Here is a 17,137-nt window from a genome sequence, read left to right as displayed (position 1 = left end):
CTGTTTTCTGATAACTTCTCATGTTATGACAGCTATTCTTGCATAAATATATTTTTATCTTGACTATCACCCTGAATGGTGACTTTGAGTGAGATGTAGACAGACATAAACTACTCAATACCTACTCACAATTTCTGGATTAAAGCAAGAATTCTACATCCAAGGCAATGGAATGGATATAATGATAGACTATCTACCGAATACGAAGTATTAAAAAGCAACTACAAAAAAGCAGCAGAGCCCTCGATCAGCCCAAGCTTCCTGTATCCACATGACCATCTCCAGCCCTACGGACATGATGATCAAAATGCAAAACATGCCTCGATGCACCAGAAACAGCACCAACATTCCCGCCCTCAACAATACTATCCCACATACGGCCCCTCACAGCCTTCTCACCAGCCCCAACCCCAGTCTCCGGCGCCAAAGAAGGCGGCAAATCCTCCGGTCTAGTGCCCCAATCACTCTCCTCCTTCCCAAGAACAAGAACCAAATCCTTGCCCTCTGTGAAGAAATCATGTCCAATCCAATTCCTCGTCCAAGGCTTCCCATCCAGCGTAGCAGACTGAATAAACCCATTTCCACCAGCAGCAGCACCAGTGGCATTAGGCGTATTATACTCAGCCCAGTTAGTCGTCCTCACTGTTGCCGTTTTCCCCGTCAGCGGTGAGACAATACTAACGGTCTCGAAGAACGGTACTGTGAGTAGGTACACGTCCTGTCCTGGGTTTGGGAATAAGCCCATCATCGCCATGGCGACGAATGAGCCCATTGCGCCTGAGTCGTCGTTGCCTGGGAGTCCGGCTGGGGTGGGAGAGAAATAATCGGGGATATAGGTGCGCACGCGGGAGGTAGATTTCGCTGGGCGACCGGCGTAGTGGTATTGAAAGACTGTTAGAAAGGCGGGCTCGTTGCCGATGTAGGTTATGTTTTGGTCGTGGAGGTAGTCGAGACGAGTGACGAATTTGGCCGGGCCGCCGAGGAGGGCTACCAGGGTTTGCATGTCGTGGGGGACGAAGCTAGAAGTTGTGTTAGAAGAGATTGGGAGTGAGGAGGAGAGGCTTACAATTGATACTCCCAGATGCTGGATTCGAATGTTTCACCTGCGGTGTTTTGCAGTGAGCAGGCACGCCCGCTCTCGTCGATGTTCGAGCATGCGAGGGGATCTTGGACTCCCCATGTTCCATTCAGATGCTTTGGTTGGAAGAAACCGGTAAAGCCAGTGTCGTTTCCTTTCCAGAGAGAAGTTTGGTCCTTCTTGAATAGGTTTTGCCAGTTTCGGGATCTTTTCTCGTACCGCTCTGCATCGGCTGTCTTGTTCATGCGGCGAGCCATTTGTGCGATGGCGAAGTCGTTGTACGAATACTCGAGTGTGCGCGAGACGCTGCGGGTCATCGTGCCGAATCCCTCGTAGTCGAAGTCTTCCACTGGTATATAGTGTAGATCCTTCCAGCTGCGGAGACCACCGCGGCCTTCGCTAGACCAGTCGTATGGTTCCTCCTCGGCATCCTTTTGTACAGCTGCGTACCCGGCATCCCAATCAATTCCACCTCTGAGGCCTTTTAGGTAGACATCTGCCAGGACGTTGTCCGCGTTAGAGCCGCCTTGTGTATATCCTTTGCACAGGGACATGCGGCAGTCTGGTAGCCAGCCTAGATGGCGCTGGGTATCGATGAGTGAGCGGACCATCTGAACTACCGAGGAAGGATCGAAGATAGTGAGGAATGGAATTTGAGAACGGAATGAATCCCAAAGACAATAGAATGAATCAAAGTAAGGCTCGCTGCTCTGCCAGAGCGGATTCTCGCCAGTATAGTTCTGAGGGTTTATCATAGTTCTGTATATTCCACTATAGAAATTAGACAAAACGGAGGCATCGATATCCGTTCGTGAAACACGGATCGGACGCATCTTTTCGGTCCATTGGTCGATTGAGGCCTGACGGGTTGCATTGAAGTCGAAGTGTGGAATCTCAGATTCAGCATGGGCGCAAGCTTGCTCTGTGCCCATGAAACTGACGCCAACTCGAGCAAGGACCGTGTTGTCCGTGGAAGGCTTGAAGCGGACAAACCCACCACCCTTCGGAGTTACAGTTAGCGCTCCCTGTACACAAAAGAAAGCTCATCAACTCACTGGAAGTGGGTATCCATTGATACTGCGTGAGATTTTCAAGTCATGAACACCAGCACTGGCACGCGAATTGACAAAGATACCACTGTCTCGCTGGGCCGCAGGGCTTGCAAAGTCCACACAGAAATGCAAGACATACGATCCAGACCCAAAACTAGGAGCGAACCGTGCATCACCGGTCATACGGCCCGTGGTGCTATCTACCGAGATGGTCGCATTGTCCTGACGGGAGTTTGATAGATCGGTAAGATCCAGCAATATCAATGGACTGGTGCTATTATCATTTGGGAACTGGAAGCGAAACAGGGACGTGTGATGTGCAGTTGTCATATCAACCCGGACCCCCGATGCCAGCTCTATGGCAAAGTACCCGGGGTGCGCCTGGACCGACTCGGACTTGTACTTTGTCTTTCGTTGATTCTTCGGGTAAACACAGCCATTAACATCGTCGCCGGCGCATTTTGCATAGGGAAAGAGTGGGAAATTCCCTAACGAAGGACTGCCTCCAGTGCCGGAGTCGTGCATGCTGGAGAATCCGGTGACGCTGCCATTCTCGTGGGCGAAACCTCCTTGGTTACTTCCTGAGTCTGTGTCGGCGACGGCTTTCGCCATGCCGTATGGTAGTGATGCACCCGGAAAGACATTGCCTGGGAGAATTGGTTGGTATGAAGTAGTACGTAAGTATTGGTTGTTGGAACTTACCTCCGTTGGCACTGCCAATCAAGGGATTGATGTATTGTAGGACATCGTAATCCTCCACTGGAGGGACATTTGCAGCATGGACTAGGGGGCGGCTTAATAATAGCAATAGCAATAGATATGGCGGCATGGTCTAGGTTGAATAAAGATGAGCGCCTGGGGAAGGTCTGGTACTTATATACATGCTCAACGTATGCACCTCCCTTCAACCCGCGCCTGCCTGGTATGCGTGCCCCTGGCGATCCCTGTCAATCCCTGTTGCATTCCGCGTGCATATTTCCATGAGCCTGGGGGCATGTCTCATGTAGTGCAAAAAGTATTGCGCTTTGGTAGGACTCAAGTACTCGGACTGATGGGATTAAGAAACAGCCTAGACAAGATGGAACATCCCAAAAGATATATTATTCCGTGGTATTTTTAAATCATCTTGTCTACAAAAAGCAATTGTATAACATCCGTCACAGATTATATATGAAGATCAAGAGAAGCTAGTTATGTGTAGGGACTATTATTCAAACATTCAAGGGCATCCAGATGTAAGACAACCGGCGACTTTTGCATCACTTCATCGTTCGATTATTCTATCAATATTTGACATTCAAATTCTGCCACCTAACCTCCAATTTAAATAACCGACAAGCCTCGACTTTTCTTGGGGGGAATTTATCTCCCAATGAGTCGAGAGATATCTGCGTGGTTTGCCTGGTTATTCGCTCTAGCCTGGCCTAGAATCAAGAACGGATATGGCCATCAATTTGATTGTTGTGGAAACAATGGAGGGCCAGTCTATCGCCGGGGTACGGCAGTGTCTCACCTGTGTGGGTATGGTTTATAAACAGCGTCCGTACGTGGCTAACATGGAGTGTCCCATTTTCGGTCTTTCGGCGGATCATGACCAGTTCCATTCCTTTGTGATTCCGGGCGTAGGCAGTGTGATCGAACCCTCGGTGCTTGATTATATGATGAAGCAAACGCGAGTGGTCATCTTCATCTCGGTAGTCCCAGTCGAGCATGAACTATTCTAGCCATTTTCAGGATATTGTTGACATTAAAGATACGGATGAAGAGGATGATCAAAGGAGGTTGATTCTTTTTCTGGCATCTCGGAATAGAGATAGATTCATATCACCAGGCTAGGATATTATAGCCAATTCATACTATTTGCGATTCGGGAATTTGCTGTAGTATACAGTCGGCTTGTTGATATATACCGCTACCAAATCCACTACCTACGCAGCCTGCACACATATGTGTATTTCGACTTTTGATTAAAACGTTATAGAAATAACCACAGCGATGAATCGCCTTCTGATGATAAAAGAATTAATACAAAATTTATGAACATAAAACTCGGTGAAGTTGACGATGCCGAGGCAAAATCAAAATCCACTCGACGCCCTCGACCACTGTTTAACAACTTCGCCTTCTAGATCTCCATAGATTTGGATTTTTAATCTTTTCGCTCTTTAATACTTTTTATATGATGCTCCGTCGGTCTTTGAAACCTTTTCCTCTTCGTATCCCCTCTCCTTCCTCCCCCTCTACTTCGCGACTCAACTCTTTCTCCGCTGCCCCGAAGCGACTGAGTAGCCGGCCATACTCTACCGGTAAGCCAACTAGAAACACCCAGCATTTCCAAACAGCAAAACTCACTCGAGAACAGCAGAATCTCTTCCCACCCACCTCCCACCACCACAAACCCAACGCTCCCGTCTCCGCCGCTTCATCGGCTTCACCTCACTCGCCGTCTTCGCATTCACCGTCGGACTCACCTACCAAACCCAACTCACCCTCTCACGCATAATGGCCGCCCCAACCGAAGAAGAGACCCTGACGGCATTCATCGCCACCGATCCCATGACCGCAAAGATTGACAGCACCCTGCGCACCCACCCCGTCGCAGAGGCTCTCCGCGCAAACTCCGAATACACCGAAGCCCGCCCACACCTCACTATCCCCGGCCCTCTGCGCGAGCGCAACCTGACCGCCGGAACGTTAGCCGGACCGGGGAAGATCGTCGTGCCGCCATATGTCTTCAGTGAGCGCGACGGCAAGAGTATGATCTCGCTCATGTATCTCGGCGGTGATGTCTGCGGTCATCAGGGGATTATTCATGGTGGTCTACTGGCTACATTGTTGGATGAGGGTTTGGCGCGTTGTTGTTTCCCCGCGCTGCCCAATGGGGTGGGTGTTACGGCCAATTTGAATATCGATTACCGTGCGCCTGCTATGGCGAATCAGTATGTTGCTCTTCGTGCGCAGACGGTTAAGGTTGAGGGCCGTAAGGCGTGGGTAGAAGGTCGTATTGAGACTCTTCCCATTGATGAGAGCGAGCCGGTTGTTTTGGTTGAGGCCAAGGCTTTGTTCATTGAGCCTCGGCAAGCTGCTGTAAGTAATTCTGTCGGCTTTTTTTTTTTGACTTTGGGCTAATTTTCTCAGGCACTTTCGAGTCTTTACAAAGTGGCGTGATTGAAGAGATTTCATTTGGTTCCTGTTCCTGGTGTGGCGAAAGATGTAATGTACATATTGGACATCTACCAGATTAGACTAAATAAAGGGTATAACACATACACATAACCAATAACACATACACATAACTAATACCACATAACATTATCACATAAGTATAAGACTATAAGACGAAGACTAAAAGTGGAAATGCCAAGCTATGGCGACACCCCTACCACCCCGCGATGATCACATCTTCAGTGACGCGGCCCCTCCATATTTCTACTTGCGCAACTTGGCGATTTTCAACTTTCTTTCTACATTAATTCATATCCCAAAATGTCCACGTAAGTCTGAATGTTCCCAATTCCAATCTATCCCCAATCTAATTAAAAAAATAACAGCAACATCACCTTCCACGCCAGCGCCTTGACCCGCAGTGAGCGCACCGAGCTGCGTAACCAGCAAGGTCTCACAATCTGGTTGACCGGACTCTCCGCCTCGGGCAAGTCTACTATCGCCGTCGAGCTGGAGCATCAACTCGTCCGTGACCGTGGCATCCACGCCTACCGTCTCGATGGCGACAACATCCGCTTCGGACTGAACAAGGACCTTGGATTCAGCGAAGCCGACCGCAACGAGAACATCCGTCGCATTGCTGAAGTCGCCAAGCTGTTTGCTGACTCCAACTCCATCGCAATCACGTCTTTCATCTCTCCCTACCGGAAAGATCGTGACACTGCCCGTCAGCTGCATGAGACTGCCACACCCGGCGAGCAGACTGGTCTGCCTTTCGTCGAGGTCTATGTTGATGTTCCCGTCGAGGTTGCCGAGAAGCGCGACCCCAAGGGTCTCTACAAGAAGGCTCGTGAGGGTGTTATTAAGGAGTTCACTGGTATTTCGGCTCCTTATGAGGCACCGGCTAACCCTGAGGTTCATGTTAAGAACGATGAGTTGCCGGTTCAGGATGCTGTTAAGCAGATTATTGATTACCTGGATTCCAAGGGTTACTTGCCTCCCAAGAAGGAGTAAGGTGGGTTGTCCATTGATTGAAATTGGGGTATGATGGATGTATCTATGGTCAGATTGACATAAAAGAGTCCTGTACAGCGGATTGGATATGGTGTTTTTGTGCTTGATTCCCCTCCCCACTTGCTGTATATACTGTGTGGACAATATAGATCGCTTTTGCACGTTGCATTTAGAGGGCAGACATTGGATCTGATCCTTTTTGCTGTTTGAATGTGTGGCCACGGTTGAAACGAAGAAAAAAAAAAGATTATCCAATGCTAGTGTGTGCTTGATGTACCAAGGTGGTATATGTACGCAATGTCTTCTCGAAACTTTGTATCTCCTGCGACGTCTCAAATAGGCAGCCCTAGTTGAACTCGAATTCATAAAACACGTACGGTGTGTAGTCTGCGCTGCCCTCACTACCTGCGTGCATCTCACCAGGATCATCCCGCTGCATACGACCCTTCTTGTCCCGTCCAAAGGCATTGCCCGCCAGATACGAGTATTTATTCTCGAGGTTTTGCTTTGCGCGGTCTGCCTGTTTGCTGGTTTGTGTCTGTAGAAAGAGTAAAGGGGATCAGCCCGTGCCACCGTGAAAGCCAAAAAGCAGAGTAGAGAGTAACATACCCGGACCAAAGCACAGACGAAATCCAACGGCAATCCATACCGCAGCACCGTCTCGACAAACACTCTCAAAACCAAAATATGAATCCAGACCATAACAGCCTCACTCCAAGCCGTGCGACCGAGTCGCAGTGTCTCACCCCATACCTTACGCTCATCACCACCAACGCGCTCAACCTCCTTGCGCTCCTCCTCCTTCCCACCCTCGACATACTTGAAATCGCGCGGGATCCACTTTTGCTCTCGACACTTATGCACGAACTCGACGCTGTGCTTCTTGAACGCCGTCACAGCGTACAGCGTGAACTCGTTGTCGGAAGCGATCAGCTGCGCAGATCGTGGGACCACCATCGGCGCGACGGTCTCGTAGGTGTTGAGGAAGTCTTTTACTAGCTGAGCGGGAACGGCGACAAGGTGGGTTTCGATGTATTCGGAGTCTTGGATGATTGATTTCGGGTCGACCACTGAGGCGAGGGACTTGGTTGAGAGGTTGCCTCTGTATAGAGCGGGTTAGTTCTGGTTCTCATATCCTCTATGCACACATCGCAGTCCTCGTTAGAACCGACGTACGTTTGTTTCCGCTGCAGTGTGGACAGCGTGTTCTTGACCTGGTTATATTGGGAATACTTGAATCGGATGTCGTTGTCGATGCTGGATGCTTCCTACATTAGACGTAAAAGCATTAGTATGTACCCCCAAACTAGACAGTGACCCCGTTTCTATGCGCGGCGCAACACACCTTCTGCAGCAGATCAATCAGCTCCGCCAAGGGCTTATCGGCCCTGTACTTGACTTTGTTCCATTGGAAAGTACGCAGGTACTGATCGACTGGCTCTGTAGGCAGTCAGAACCTAGAACCCAGAGATATCTCATCCACTGCGTTTGCCCCTCACAGCCAGATCAATACAAAGCCGGAGACGTACTATCGTTGACAACCTTCATCTGCTCAATCTGGGTCTCGTCCTCGAGGATGTTCTTCAACGCATCGCTGACCTTGGCAACGACACTCTGGCACGAAGCTTCGAGCTTGGACAGCTCCTCGGCCTGCTGGACGAGGGCATCTAGCGTGCCGATCTTGAATTCCGGAATTGGGAACGAGGTAGCGGAGCCATTGTCCGGGGAGACGGTAGTCGAGACCGCTTCGAGGGCGTCGTCGCGGTGGTGCGAGGGAACGATGGAGGTTGGGAGGGAGAGGAGGAGGTATTTGCTTGGTTTGGACATGGTTGATTATGTCGGGGAATTTAAGGTCGACAAGGAGTTGGGGTTGAGGGGGGAGCTCGGGTGGCCTCGATGTCGTAGGCGGTGGGGTGCATGGACCAGGTTGCACATCTACACTTTCTACGCCAAAAGAGTCACTTGTGTCTCTGTCCTATTAACTTGAACAATGTGGTCTTGTTTCCTGCAAATGATTCGGATTACATTATGTTCTTGATGTTTTTCTATTACAGTGGTAAAAAATGATATGCCGCAAACGTAGATTCCCATGTAAGGCACAATTCCGGACGACTTTTCCATATATAACCTGTAATCATGTTTAACATAAAATCAAGTATTCATGAGATCATACTAGGAGCCTAACTAACGAATATGAATATCATTGCAGCTGCTACCGCATTTCATTTGAAGTGCTGTATGGTGATGCATAACGCTAGACGACTCAATGCTCGCTCGGAGTCAGAAACAAACAAAATACCGACATGCCTCAAAGGACAGGAAGTGAACCACCCATGAGGAATTTTGGTCACGGGAATATTCAGTGAGGCTAGTATCAGCCAAGGCGGTGGAAATCAACTAGCTTCGAATCTGCAGAATATGTAGGGAAAAGTTGGGCATGAAGAAGGAAAAGGCTAGACAGGGTATTTGAATCAAGCTTGCAGCGCTGATCGTGAACCGAGTGAAGAAGTAGGGGTGGAGGGAATGGGAAGGAGTGGTATCTGTACAGAAATGGGAGGAGGGGACACTGTTTTGAAAAAGAGCATGTAGGATTGACGGGGGAAAATGATTCATGCATTGGCATCAAGCCCAAGAACTGGGACGATCGATACATGATGGTGCGATTATGAGAGATTGGAGTAAATGAGAGGACTTCGGAAGAAAGGTACTTGGACCCTAGCCCTGCATGCCCATGAAAACTTCCTGGCAGTTCTCCACCAGGAATTTCAGGACGTCATTCTTCTTCTGGACGTCAGTCATTTCACGGGCGAGACTTTCGGGTCGCATGATTGTTGGCGCAAACACCACCGCAACATTCTGACTGGTCATCAGGTTCTCTTCATGGCGCTCGACAACGCGTCTGAGATGGAAGATGAGGAACTCCAGGACGTCGCGATGCACGCGAGGCAGTTCGAGTAGACTCTTCTGCATGAGTTCGATTCGCGCAGACACAGGGCTAACTTCGGCAGAATCTATCACAAGTTCATAAACTTCGTAAGTGATTAGAGGGTTAGGAAGTTTGCGGAAATACTGCTTCAAGGTAGATGTGACAGCATGGATGTCGAGGTCCGGGTCGGAAATATCGTAATCAAATGGCGAGCGTTCAAAGCCTTCACGGATAGTCTGGATGACTGAAGCAGCACCAGACTTGCGATAAATGCCTTCCATGTCCATACCTGATTTTATTCGTTAGTATGATGAGCGACTGAATAAGGGCCGACAAAACATACCTCGCAATTCAACTTCCTGGATACACCGCGTGACGATGGCTGGAATGATGCTCTTTTCGTGTTCCATGCGAGCCTCAAGATCGGTGCCGAAGAGAGCTGCAAGCGATTAGTTTATATACATCCTGAATGATTGTATCGGGCACATACCATCAGCGGCAACTTCAGCCAGCACTGGCACGCTGTCGGCTTGGGACATCTTCCCTCCCTGCTTGCCTCTCTGGTTTCCAAAGAACCCAAAGCCTTGGCGACTCGGGTCTTGAGTCTGAGAACGCGGTATACCACCGGTACCCTCTTGTGGCTGTCCTTCACTAGACATGAAGGCTCCCTTGAGGCCCTTGACACCTTTGGCAACGTTCTGTCCACCCTTTTTCCAGTTGAACTTACGAGGCTGACCTTTGCGAATGCTGACAACCTGGGGGCCTGGCACAACAGTAGCCGTAGCAGGCTCGGAATCCTCCGAGATGTGAGCAGTCGACATTGATTGATAGTCGTTGGAGAAGGAAGGTTTCATCACTTCAATAGAGTTTGTGGACTGCTGTTTGTTGTGAGAGATGCCTAAGCCGTTGGGTCGCGGTTGACCTTCCGTAGCTTTGTAGAGTTCTTGGATCTGGTGAACCAACTGATTGTTCAACTCAGCTAGCTGTGCGTTCTTCATAGACAATTGCTCGAATTCCTGGAAGCTCTTTTCCTTTTGAGCATTCATGGCTTCCAGTTCCTCCGACAGGTCATTGCGCTTTTGCATAAGCTCTTCAATCTGCGGAGCATACGATTCTTTCAGTTTTTGAATGGACTCTGCCAGCTCGCGCAGGACACGATTCGAGAGTTTGCCAAGATCTAATGGCCCACTGGTACCATCGCGCTTTTCAGCCTCCATATGATCGGTGAGAACCGTGAGCTCACGCAGAACAATCTCGCGCTGAGCATCAAGGACGACCATGGTAGATCGCTTCTCAGAAAGTTCGGTATTAACCTGCTTGACGGCTGCTGCGGTGCGAGCAGCTGATTCCAGTTCTGCAACTCGTTGGCGTTCTTTACGCAGTTCGTTGCGAAGCCAAGAGATCTCTTCACTCTGTGATCCGGCGATGGGACTGCCAACATCCGTTCCAGCTATGCTTCGAGTGCTTGGTGATCGAGGGTTTTTGAGATCTTTGCTCATCCGCACACTCTTCTCACTGAAGCTTCGACCATGGCGGACAGAGTTTGAGACGCGCCGCAGGAATGACTCGTTATTTTGCCCAACTATATCATCACCACCGATGATGCGCGATAACTCTTCGTCCATAGAGAAGTCACCTCCGCTATTGTACCGTAGCAAGCTGGATCCGCCGGCGCCATCGTGTGTGTGTGATTCAAGTAGTGCTGTGTTCAAGGGAGTATGCTGACTCGGCTGCTCGAAAGTGTCACTACGGAGCATGGGGGACTCCTCGTATTGCGATGATACAGGCGACGTTCCAACCTCTTTCCTTGGAATTTGGTGGAGCCTGCCTTCCAGTGAATCGCCACGCTTTGGCAGATGCGACAAGCCGGAGGTTGGAGAGCGCGGCGAGTCCGATGAGCCATGGTCGTGATGACGACGAAGCTCACTCGAGGGACGAGCTGGGGCCGAAGCAACGCTATCCATGGGAATGTGTCGTTTTGTATCGGTGGAATATTCCTTTGATCTCGTGCTACCAGGGCTGGTCGGCCCAGTAAGATTGCTGGTTTCTCTGAAGCTGATCGGTATATCGGATGAGCTGCGCGCAGAGTCCGATTTTGTAAGCTTGAAATCGGAAATTGCTGCTTTATCGGGTGAAATGGCGTCTTCTCGTTCCCAGCCCTTCTCCTGATAGGCGATATGGGGCGAATGGCTTTCCGATGATTTTCGAGAAGTGGGCTCTGGTAGATATTCACGGCCGTCGCGCGAGGCCCTGCGTGAACCGTCACCAGATCGGCTTTGATTGAAATAGTCGCGGGTAGGCTCTTGCCGCGTCTGTGAGTGACCACGGGAAGAATTACCCTCAGCTGAAGGATCAAATGCAAGAGGAATCAACAATTCACCACCATTTGCATCAGTCTTGCGTGGAATTGATTGACGACTGCTGCGATATGTGCTGGATGGAAGGAGAATGTCTGTGTAAAAAGTAAGCAAGAGGACCAGAACGCGATTGTTGACTTCATAGATCACGCGACCACAGCAATAAGTATAGACAGGACAATGTATAGAACAATAGGGGCGGTGTATAGATCACGCGTGCCAATACAACAGACGCCAAATCTTAGGCTTCGATGTGCAAACATTTAGGCAAAGGGATTTTCCGGAGAGTTTCATACCTGAGTCGGTTTGCTGATTGGAAGTTGAGCTTTCCGGCCTTTGATTTAGATCAGGCGTTTCTGCCATTCTATTAGGGTCAGGCGTGCCTGTATATTCACTAGGCTCCTCTTCCGTTAATTGCGCTTCTTCAAGAAGGTGAGGAGGCAACGACGGCAAGGATTTATCCAGTTTCACATTAGGTCCTGCTGGTTTTTTCGCACTACTGCCACCAGCTTTCCGTTTTCTTCTTCGAGCCATTAGCGATTCGTGACATTCCATGCAGAATATACCCTGTGAAGTACGCGCATAGCGCAAGTTCTCAATTTTTCGCTTGCAGTTCCGGCATCGGAAGCATTGCGCGCAGAAAGCCTGGTCTCCTGTCAAGATGGCCAAATCCTCGATCTTGTTGTTGCAGGAGCTACAACTATATGTGCAGTTGCTACATATAAGAGATCCATCGCCCAAAAGGAGAAGGTGCGCGTCCGAGTCAAGAAGAGTGCTGCATGTACTGCATCGGAAACAGTCGATGTGCCACCGGTTTCCAGCTACCATAGGTTAGTGATATGACATTATCCAAAAAGAGAACCGCAAGTATCCGGCATACCAAGCTCAAACGCTTTTCCTTCTTCAAGGGTCTGCCGATACAATTAGCCAAGTCCTCTCCCCTCGCTCCACATTGTGCCTACCTCTCCACAGCCCTTGCACGGGTAAGACTCATCCTGCTCCATGGTAGACTCCGGATAAGCGCCTTGGTTCTCCATGGTGAGATCCAGTGTCTACCGCGCAAAGTCTCAGGTAGAATAGTATATCGAGGCTTGCGAATGTAAGTCTGGCGAAGAACGCACACCAGGTCCAAAATCGCGTGTATACGGGGGATTCGTGATCGCTACTGAAGATCTCACTCGGGATCACATGCGCCGTTGATTTGGGTTTCTTTGAATGGTTGTTATTGAGCGCAACCCGCGTTGTAGGCCGAATTAGGGAGATGGGGACGTCGGTGCGGGTTTGGAGGGGAGATGCAACAGGGACCTGAAAGAACGGCTAATGGTGGCTGAACCTGCAGACTACTGAAGCATTAAAAACGTGATCCGGCACTGATTTGAAGGGTAAAAAACCAGCCCCAGACAGTCCCCGAACGAAAACAAGCAGGGCTAACCACGTATGGGACGGACCAGGATGATAACGATGGCCATGATTTGCCTATCAACCAGGGATCATGGATAACAGACTCTTGACGTACCAGGTACTACTAACCGTGCTACAGAGGTGTTTCAGATAAATAATCGCGGGTGTTGTGACCGTTAAGCGCAACAGGCGAAGGGAAACGGAGACTGCCCCTCGCGGGCGTTGGATTGGGAGATTGCACGGAGGAAGCCCCGATGCTAAAGGAAATTAAATCCGGGAGGAAGTGTCGTCAAAAAGAAGAAGAATAGAAAAAGCAATCAAACATGGAGGGTTGGATTAGGGGAGGGGGGGAGGGATGAGAAAGGAGAGGTGAACTTTTGGCTTTCTGCCACAAAAAGGTCTGCTTCCCCACGTTAATCTGAGAGTCTGATTTCCCCCAAATCATTTTTCTATTTCTACCTATATTTTGTAGGTAATGCCCGACTATTCTCGTCTAATCTGTACTTCTTTACCTTACTACTACAAACATACCGTACTTGGATGTGCGCCCAGAACGTGCGGGCCTTCATTTCCCCATACAATGACCAATGAGGTTCTGGATACCCCTGAAAATGGTCTCTGATTTGATCTAGGAAATGATACCAATGAAGCCTGATATAATTATATGTATCCCAATTCCGACCCAAAAGAGAAAAAAAAACAAGCCACTGCCTAAGCTACAAGGGAAAGTACGGAGTTCATCGTCGAATCTCCATTCTACTCCGGAGTATTCCATAGCCCCATGGCTTTGACCATGGTACGCCTATTTAGTCTCAAACACTTCCTGTCTCCAGGCTCCGTTTCATCTTCAGCCCTGTACGTGGTTTCACCAAGAATCCGGAGCGGAGTCAATCTCGCGATCTAGGGAATTTAAAAACATTCCCGAATTGCAAAAAAAAAAAACGATGTTCTGGCAGCGGGTTACCCCTGATCTTTCATATCTCAGCTCAAATTCAGGCCTCCCGTGGGAAATTGTGAAACACTTGTGTCACGTGCGAGTCAGATTAAAGGGGAGTGGCTTTGAGGAATGGCTTGCGAATCACAGCTGTGCGTTGACTGGGCTTGCTGAATGTTGGATTTGAGTCTTTCTGTTTGGCCCGAAAGTGAGTTATTATCGTGAGGCTATTAGTGCTATATACTGCCGAGCCGCTCCTCTATATATATGTAGCTATAAATAGCCCATCTCATCTTTTCAAACACTGGAGTTGACGTTAAGTGTCAAGAACCCCCAATATCTCAGACTTTGCCTCAGGATGTGTTAGATCTATTGATCTAAGCCACAGTGTCCTGTCCAATTCAAACACATTTCGATCTGGACGCGTAAACAACGGCCTCGGAAATGAAATATATACAACATGGATAATATTATAAAATATCGGTGTGCATCTCATCCATGGATAGCTGTGGCCAATGACATACTAGCCATAGGGTCCACTTGCAATTATCAATCTATCTGGGACATATGTAGGTACTGTGTAGATCTGAGAGATTATTGATTGGGAAAACTTTCCGTTCAAGGCATGATAATCGCCACAATTTAAACATCAAGCATTAAAAGCCTGTAGTACCATCATCTGTTCTTAAACTGCAACAATGACATCCAATTTAAATATACAGAACCATGCCCCTACTGTTGGCGACCACTTACTAGATCTGGCGGATCGGCGCCAAGAGTGGGGTTTATACGCGGCAGACCATGATATCTCTTCAATGTCTTTAGGCTTTTTCCAATCTTGTAAGTCCAGTGAAGTGCCAATATGAAGGTGCCCGAAGAGCAACGAATCAAGAGTTACGGAAGTCCTAATCGAGATTTCTTTTTAGTCTTTGTTTTTTTTTGAAACCCTTATTATACTTGGTCGGCACAGTATGTTCAGCCAAGCCAAACAACCTCTCATAGATCTGAGCTTTAAATTATTTCCCTCACATATGTACAGGCAGCTGACACAGTGTTTAATTTGATTACATAACCATGATTAATATTGCTAACTATTGTACTAGAATAAGTCAATGGGAGGAAAAGAACGCTAGACTACGCCGCTATCTCAGAAGTGGCGAGGCAAGTCCGAGCTTAATTGGAGGCACCAGGCGTGATGCGGTCCACCAGAGGGTCTGACCGGAGCTTTTGGAGGATTTCATCCGTTATAGAGGCACTAGAAGGCATAATAAGAAAACATTCACAGGAGCATTACGGCTAAGAAAACACGTACGTGAATCCTCTTGTGATCATGTCTGGAAATCTGTTGATTACAGTTCCATCGTGTGCGTTGATCTGTTCGACGTATGAATTGATCTGCTCGGTAGTGGCCGAGTCTTTAAATGTTACCTGTCTTTGTTAGTGAGGATCGTAGGTAAAGGGGCGTTAAGTTACAATATAATTCATAGCCATGTTGTCATTGGTCATTGTTTCGTTAAATGAAAGAACAAAGGCATTGGGTGTTGACGGTATTTAACCTTGGGAGCGCGAACCCTTACTAAGATTTGATCCACGGTGAACATGTTGAACTAAACCCATGAAAGTCGGATGATGTCATCAGAGGCCAATACCTAACATCCGTGGAGGGCCGATCAAACCTTCCAATTGGAGTATTACATAACCATTGACATCCAAGTAGGGAGTATACATGTGGTAGACGCTGTTATGATACTTGAAGCTAATATAGATCAGGTTTTGAATGACAAGGCAAAAGTCCCCCAAACTGGATTCAAGCTGAGAATCTAGGTTTCATTTTCAGATATGAGTATATATCAATCTCTTATCCATTGACGACAACTCCCCCGTTAGGATGCAAGCTTTGGCCAGAGATAAAGCTACTATCCTGACTTGCAAGGAAAACGAAACATGTTGCAACCTCACTGGGTTGTCCTGGGCGGCCCATTGGTGTGCCACTGAATTGCTCCTCGGCGGCAGTATTCATGGTTGCCGGAATCAGAGGTGTCCAGACTATATAAATCATTAGTGGTTGTAGAATTAACTCTGTGAGTGATTATGACTTACTTGGGCCGGGACACACACAATTCACCCGTATGCCATTTTTGACTTGCTGGTTGGATAGTCCCCTGGTGAAGGCAACAATGGCTCCCTTTGTTGACGTATAGTCCAGCAGATCTGGGCGACCAATATAATGGTTGACAGATGCGCAGTTGATTATGGTCGATCCACTCTTTAGGTGAGGAATCGTATACTTCGAAAGATAGAAGATAGGATGAATGTTAGTGTCGAATGTGCTTTGCCATTGAGACCTAACGGGAATATGTTAATATAATACACCCGGTAATTGAAAATAGAAGATTCGTACTCATCCAAATCCTTGATATCTTCAATCATCGTCTGGGTCCCAGCATTATTGACTAGGATGTCGATACCACCTAGCCTCTTCAGGGTTTCGTCAACCACCGCTTGGCAATTCTTTGCCTCCCGAAGGTCGGTTGGGAAGCAATAACAGCTTTGCCCAATTTCTTCCACACGCCTCTTGGTCTCCTGCGCGTCCTTTTCCTCTTCAGGCAGATACGTGATTAGGCTAGAGGCCCCTTCCATGGCAAAGAGAATTGCAACTGCGCGACCGATGCCTGAATCACCGCCGGTGATAATGGCATTTTTCCCTGAAAGCTTCCCCGCCGCTTTGTAGGTCTGATACCCGCCATCATCAGTTGGAACCTTGCTCGAGGTAGGCTTTGGATCTTCCATCTCAGCCTGTAAACCAGGCTTCTCGTGATGCTCAATAGGAATTTGGTGACCTGTATTCCTCATCAAAATCGAAGTAGTTATATGGATTTGGACATCAGCTTACCCTGTTGGAACTGAGATTGAGGGCCCCGAGAGGGCTTTTCCACTTCCTGTTGCATCTTTGTGATTTATTTTCAGATAATTGCTATATGACAATGGTGGTAGTATTTTAATGATGAAGAAATAGACAGAAGGTTAACGGCGTTGGATGTGGGAAATTAATGAGGTCAGAATGGCCGATGAGCTTCTAAAATAGTCAAAACTCTCGATTTCATCAATGACGTTTCTTCATGCTAGTAATCAGGAAAATATTCATAATCCGTCCAGTTCGCTTTTTAACTGCGTTCTCTTTCAAGATCCTGCTCCCCTGCTCATCCTGTT

At 48.4% G+C, this 17,137-nt stretch overlaps 7 protein-coding genes across 7 annotated transcripts; 2 read left to right on the top strand and 5 right to left on the bottom strand.

The window, feature by feature from the left end:
- Nucleotides 1-247: 247 nt before the first annotated feature.
- On the bottom strand, nt 248-2,959 carry N7500_008349 (glycoside hydrolase family 92 protein; the record flags this gene model as incomplete). The annotated part of the gene is made up of 4 exons (XM_056679493.1): nt 248-1,019; nt 1,067-2,103; nt 2,134-2,777; nt 2,833-2,959. The coding sequence occupies 4 exons, from the start codon at nt 2,957-2,959 to the stop codon at nt 248-250; spliced, it is 2,580 nt and encodes an 859-aa protein (XP_056529865.1).
- Nucleotides 2,960-4,312: 1,353 nt separating this feature from the next.
- On the top strand, nt 4,313-5,259 carry N7500_008348 (PaaI family thioesterase; the record flags this gene model as incomplete). The annotated part of the gene is made up of 2 exons (XM_056679492.1): nt 4,313-4,436; nt 4,493-5,259. 2 exons carry the CDS (start codon nt 4,313-4,315, stop codon nt 5,257-5,259), a joined length of 891 nt encoding a protein of 296 aa, XP_056529864.1.
- Nucleotides 5,260-5,616: 357 nt separating this feature from the next.
- On the top strand, nt 5,617-6,309 carry N7500_008347 (adenylyl-sulfate kinase; the record flags this gene model as incomplete). Its single annotated transcript, XM_056679491.1, has 2 exons — nt 5,617-5,624; nt 5,682-6,309. The coding sequence occupies 2 exons, from the start codon at nt 5,617-5,619 to the stop codon at nt 6,307-6,309; spliced, it is 636 nt and encodes a 211-aa protein (XP_056529863.1).
- Nucleotides 6,310-6,655: 346 nt separating this feature from the next.
- N7500_008346 (H(+)-transporting V1 sector ATPase subunit C) lies at nt 6,656-8,136 on the bottom strand (the record flags this gene model as incomplete). The annotated part of the gene is made up of 5 exons (XM_056679490.1): nt 6,656-6,847; nt 6,919-7,411; nt 7,486-7,577; nt 7,655-7,749; nt 7,839-8,136. The coding sequence occupies 5 exons, from the start codon at nt 8,134-8,136 to the stop codon at nt 6,656-6,658; spliced, it is 1,170 nt and encodes a 389-aa protein (XP_056529862.1).
- Nucleotides 8,137-9,024: 888 nt separating this feature from the next.
- N7500_008345 (uncharacterized protein) lies at nt 9,025-12,629 on the bottom strand (the record flags this gene model as incomplete). The annotated part of the gene is made up of 6 exons (XM_056679489.1): nt 9,025-9,524; nt 9,579-9,674; nt 9,726-11,687; nt 11,889-12,413; nt 12,473-12,503; nt 12,555-12,629. The coding sequence occupies 6 exons, from the start codon at nt 12,627-12,629 to the stop codon at nt 9,025-9,027; spliced, it is 3,189 nt and encodes a 1,062-aa protein (XP_056529861.1).
- Nucleotides 12,630-15,100: 2,471 nt separating this feature from the next.
- N7500_008344 (uncharacterized protein) lies at nt 15,101-15,528 on the bottom strand (the record flags this gene model as incomplete). Its single annotated transcript, XM_056679488.1, has 3 exons — nt 15,101-15,182; nt 15,240-15,355; nt 15,505-15,528. 3 exons carry the CDS (start codon nt 15,526-15,528, stop codon nt 15,101-15,103), a joined length of 222 nt encoding a protein of 73 aa, XP_056529860.1.
- A 257-nt stretch (nt 15,529-15,785) lies between these two features.
- N7500_008343 (uncharacterized protein) lies at nt 15,786-16,875 on the bottom strand (the record flags this gene model as incomplete). Its single annotated transcript, XM_056679487.1, has 4 exons — nt 15,786-15,973; nt 16,028-16,272; nt 16,329-16,767; nt 16,821-16,875. The coding sequence occupies 4 exons, from the start codon at nt 16,873-16,875 to the stop codon at nt 15,786-15,788; spliced, it is 927 nt and encodes a 308-aa protein (XP_056529859.1).
- Nucleotides 16,876-17,137: the final 262 nt, after the last annotated feature.

This window comes from Penicillium coprophilum (assembly GCF_028826855.1).
Source record: "Penicillium coprophilum strain IBT 35676 chromosome Unknown utg000005l_segment0_segment0, whole genome shotgun sequence".
Classification (NCBI taxonomy): Eukaryota; Fungi; Ascomycota; class Eurotiomycetes; order Eurotiales; family Aspergillaceae; genus Penicillium; species Penicillium coprophilum.
Note: the sequence above shows the minus strand (reverse complement) of the source record. Positions and strands in the feature narration are given on the sequence as shown.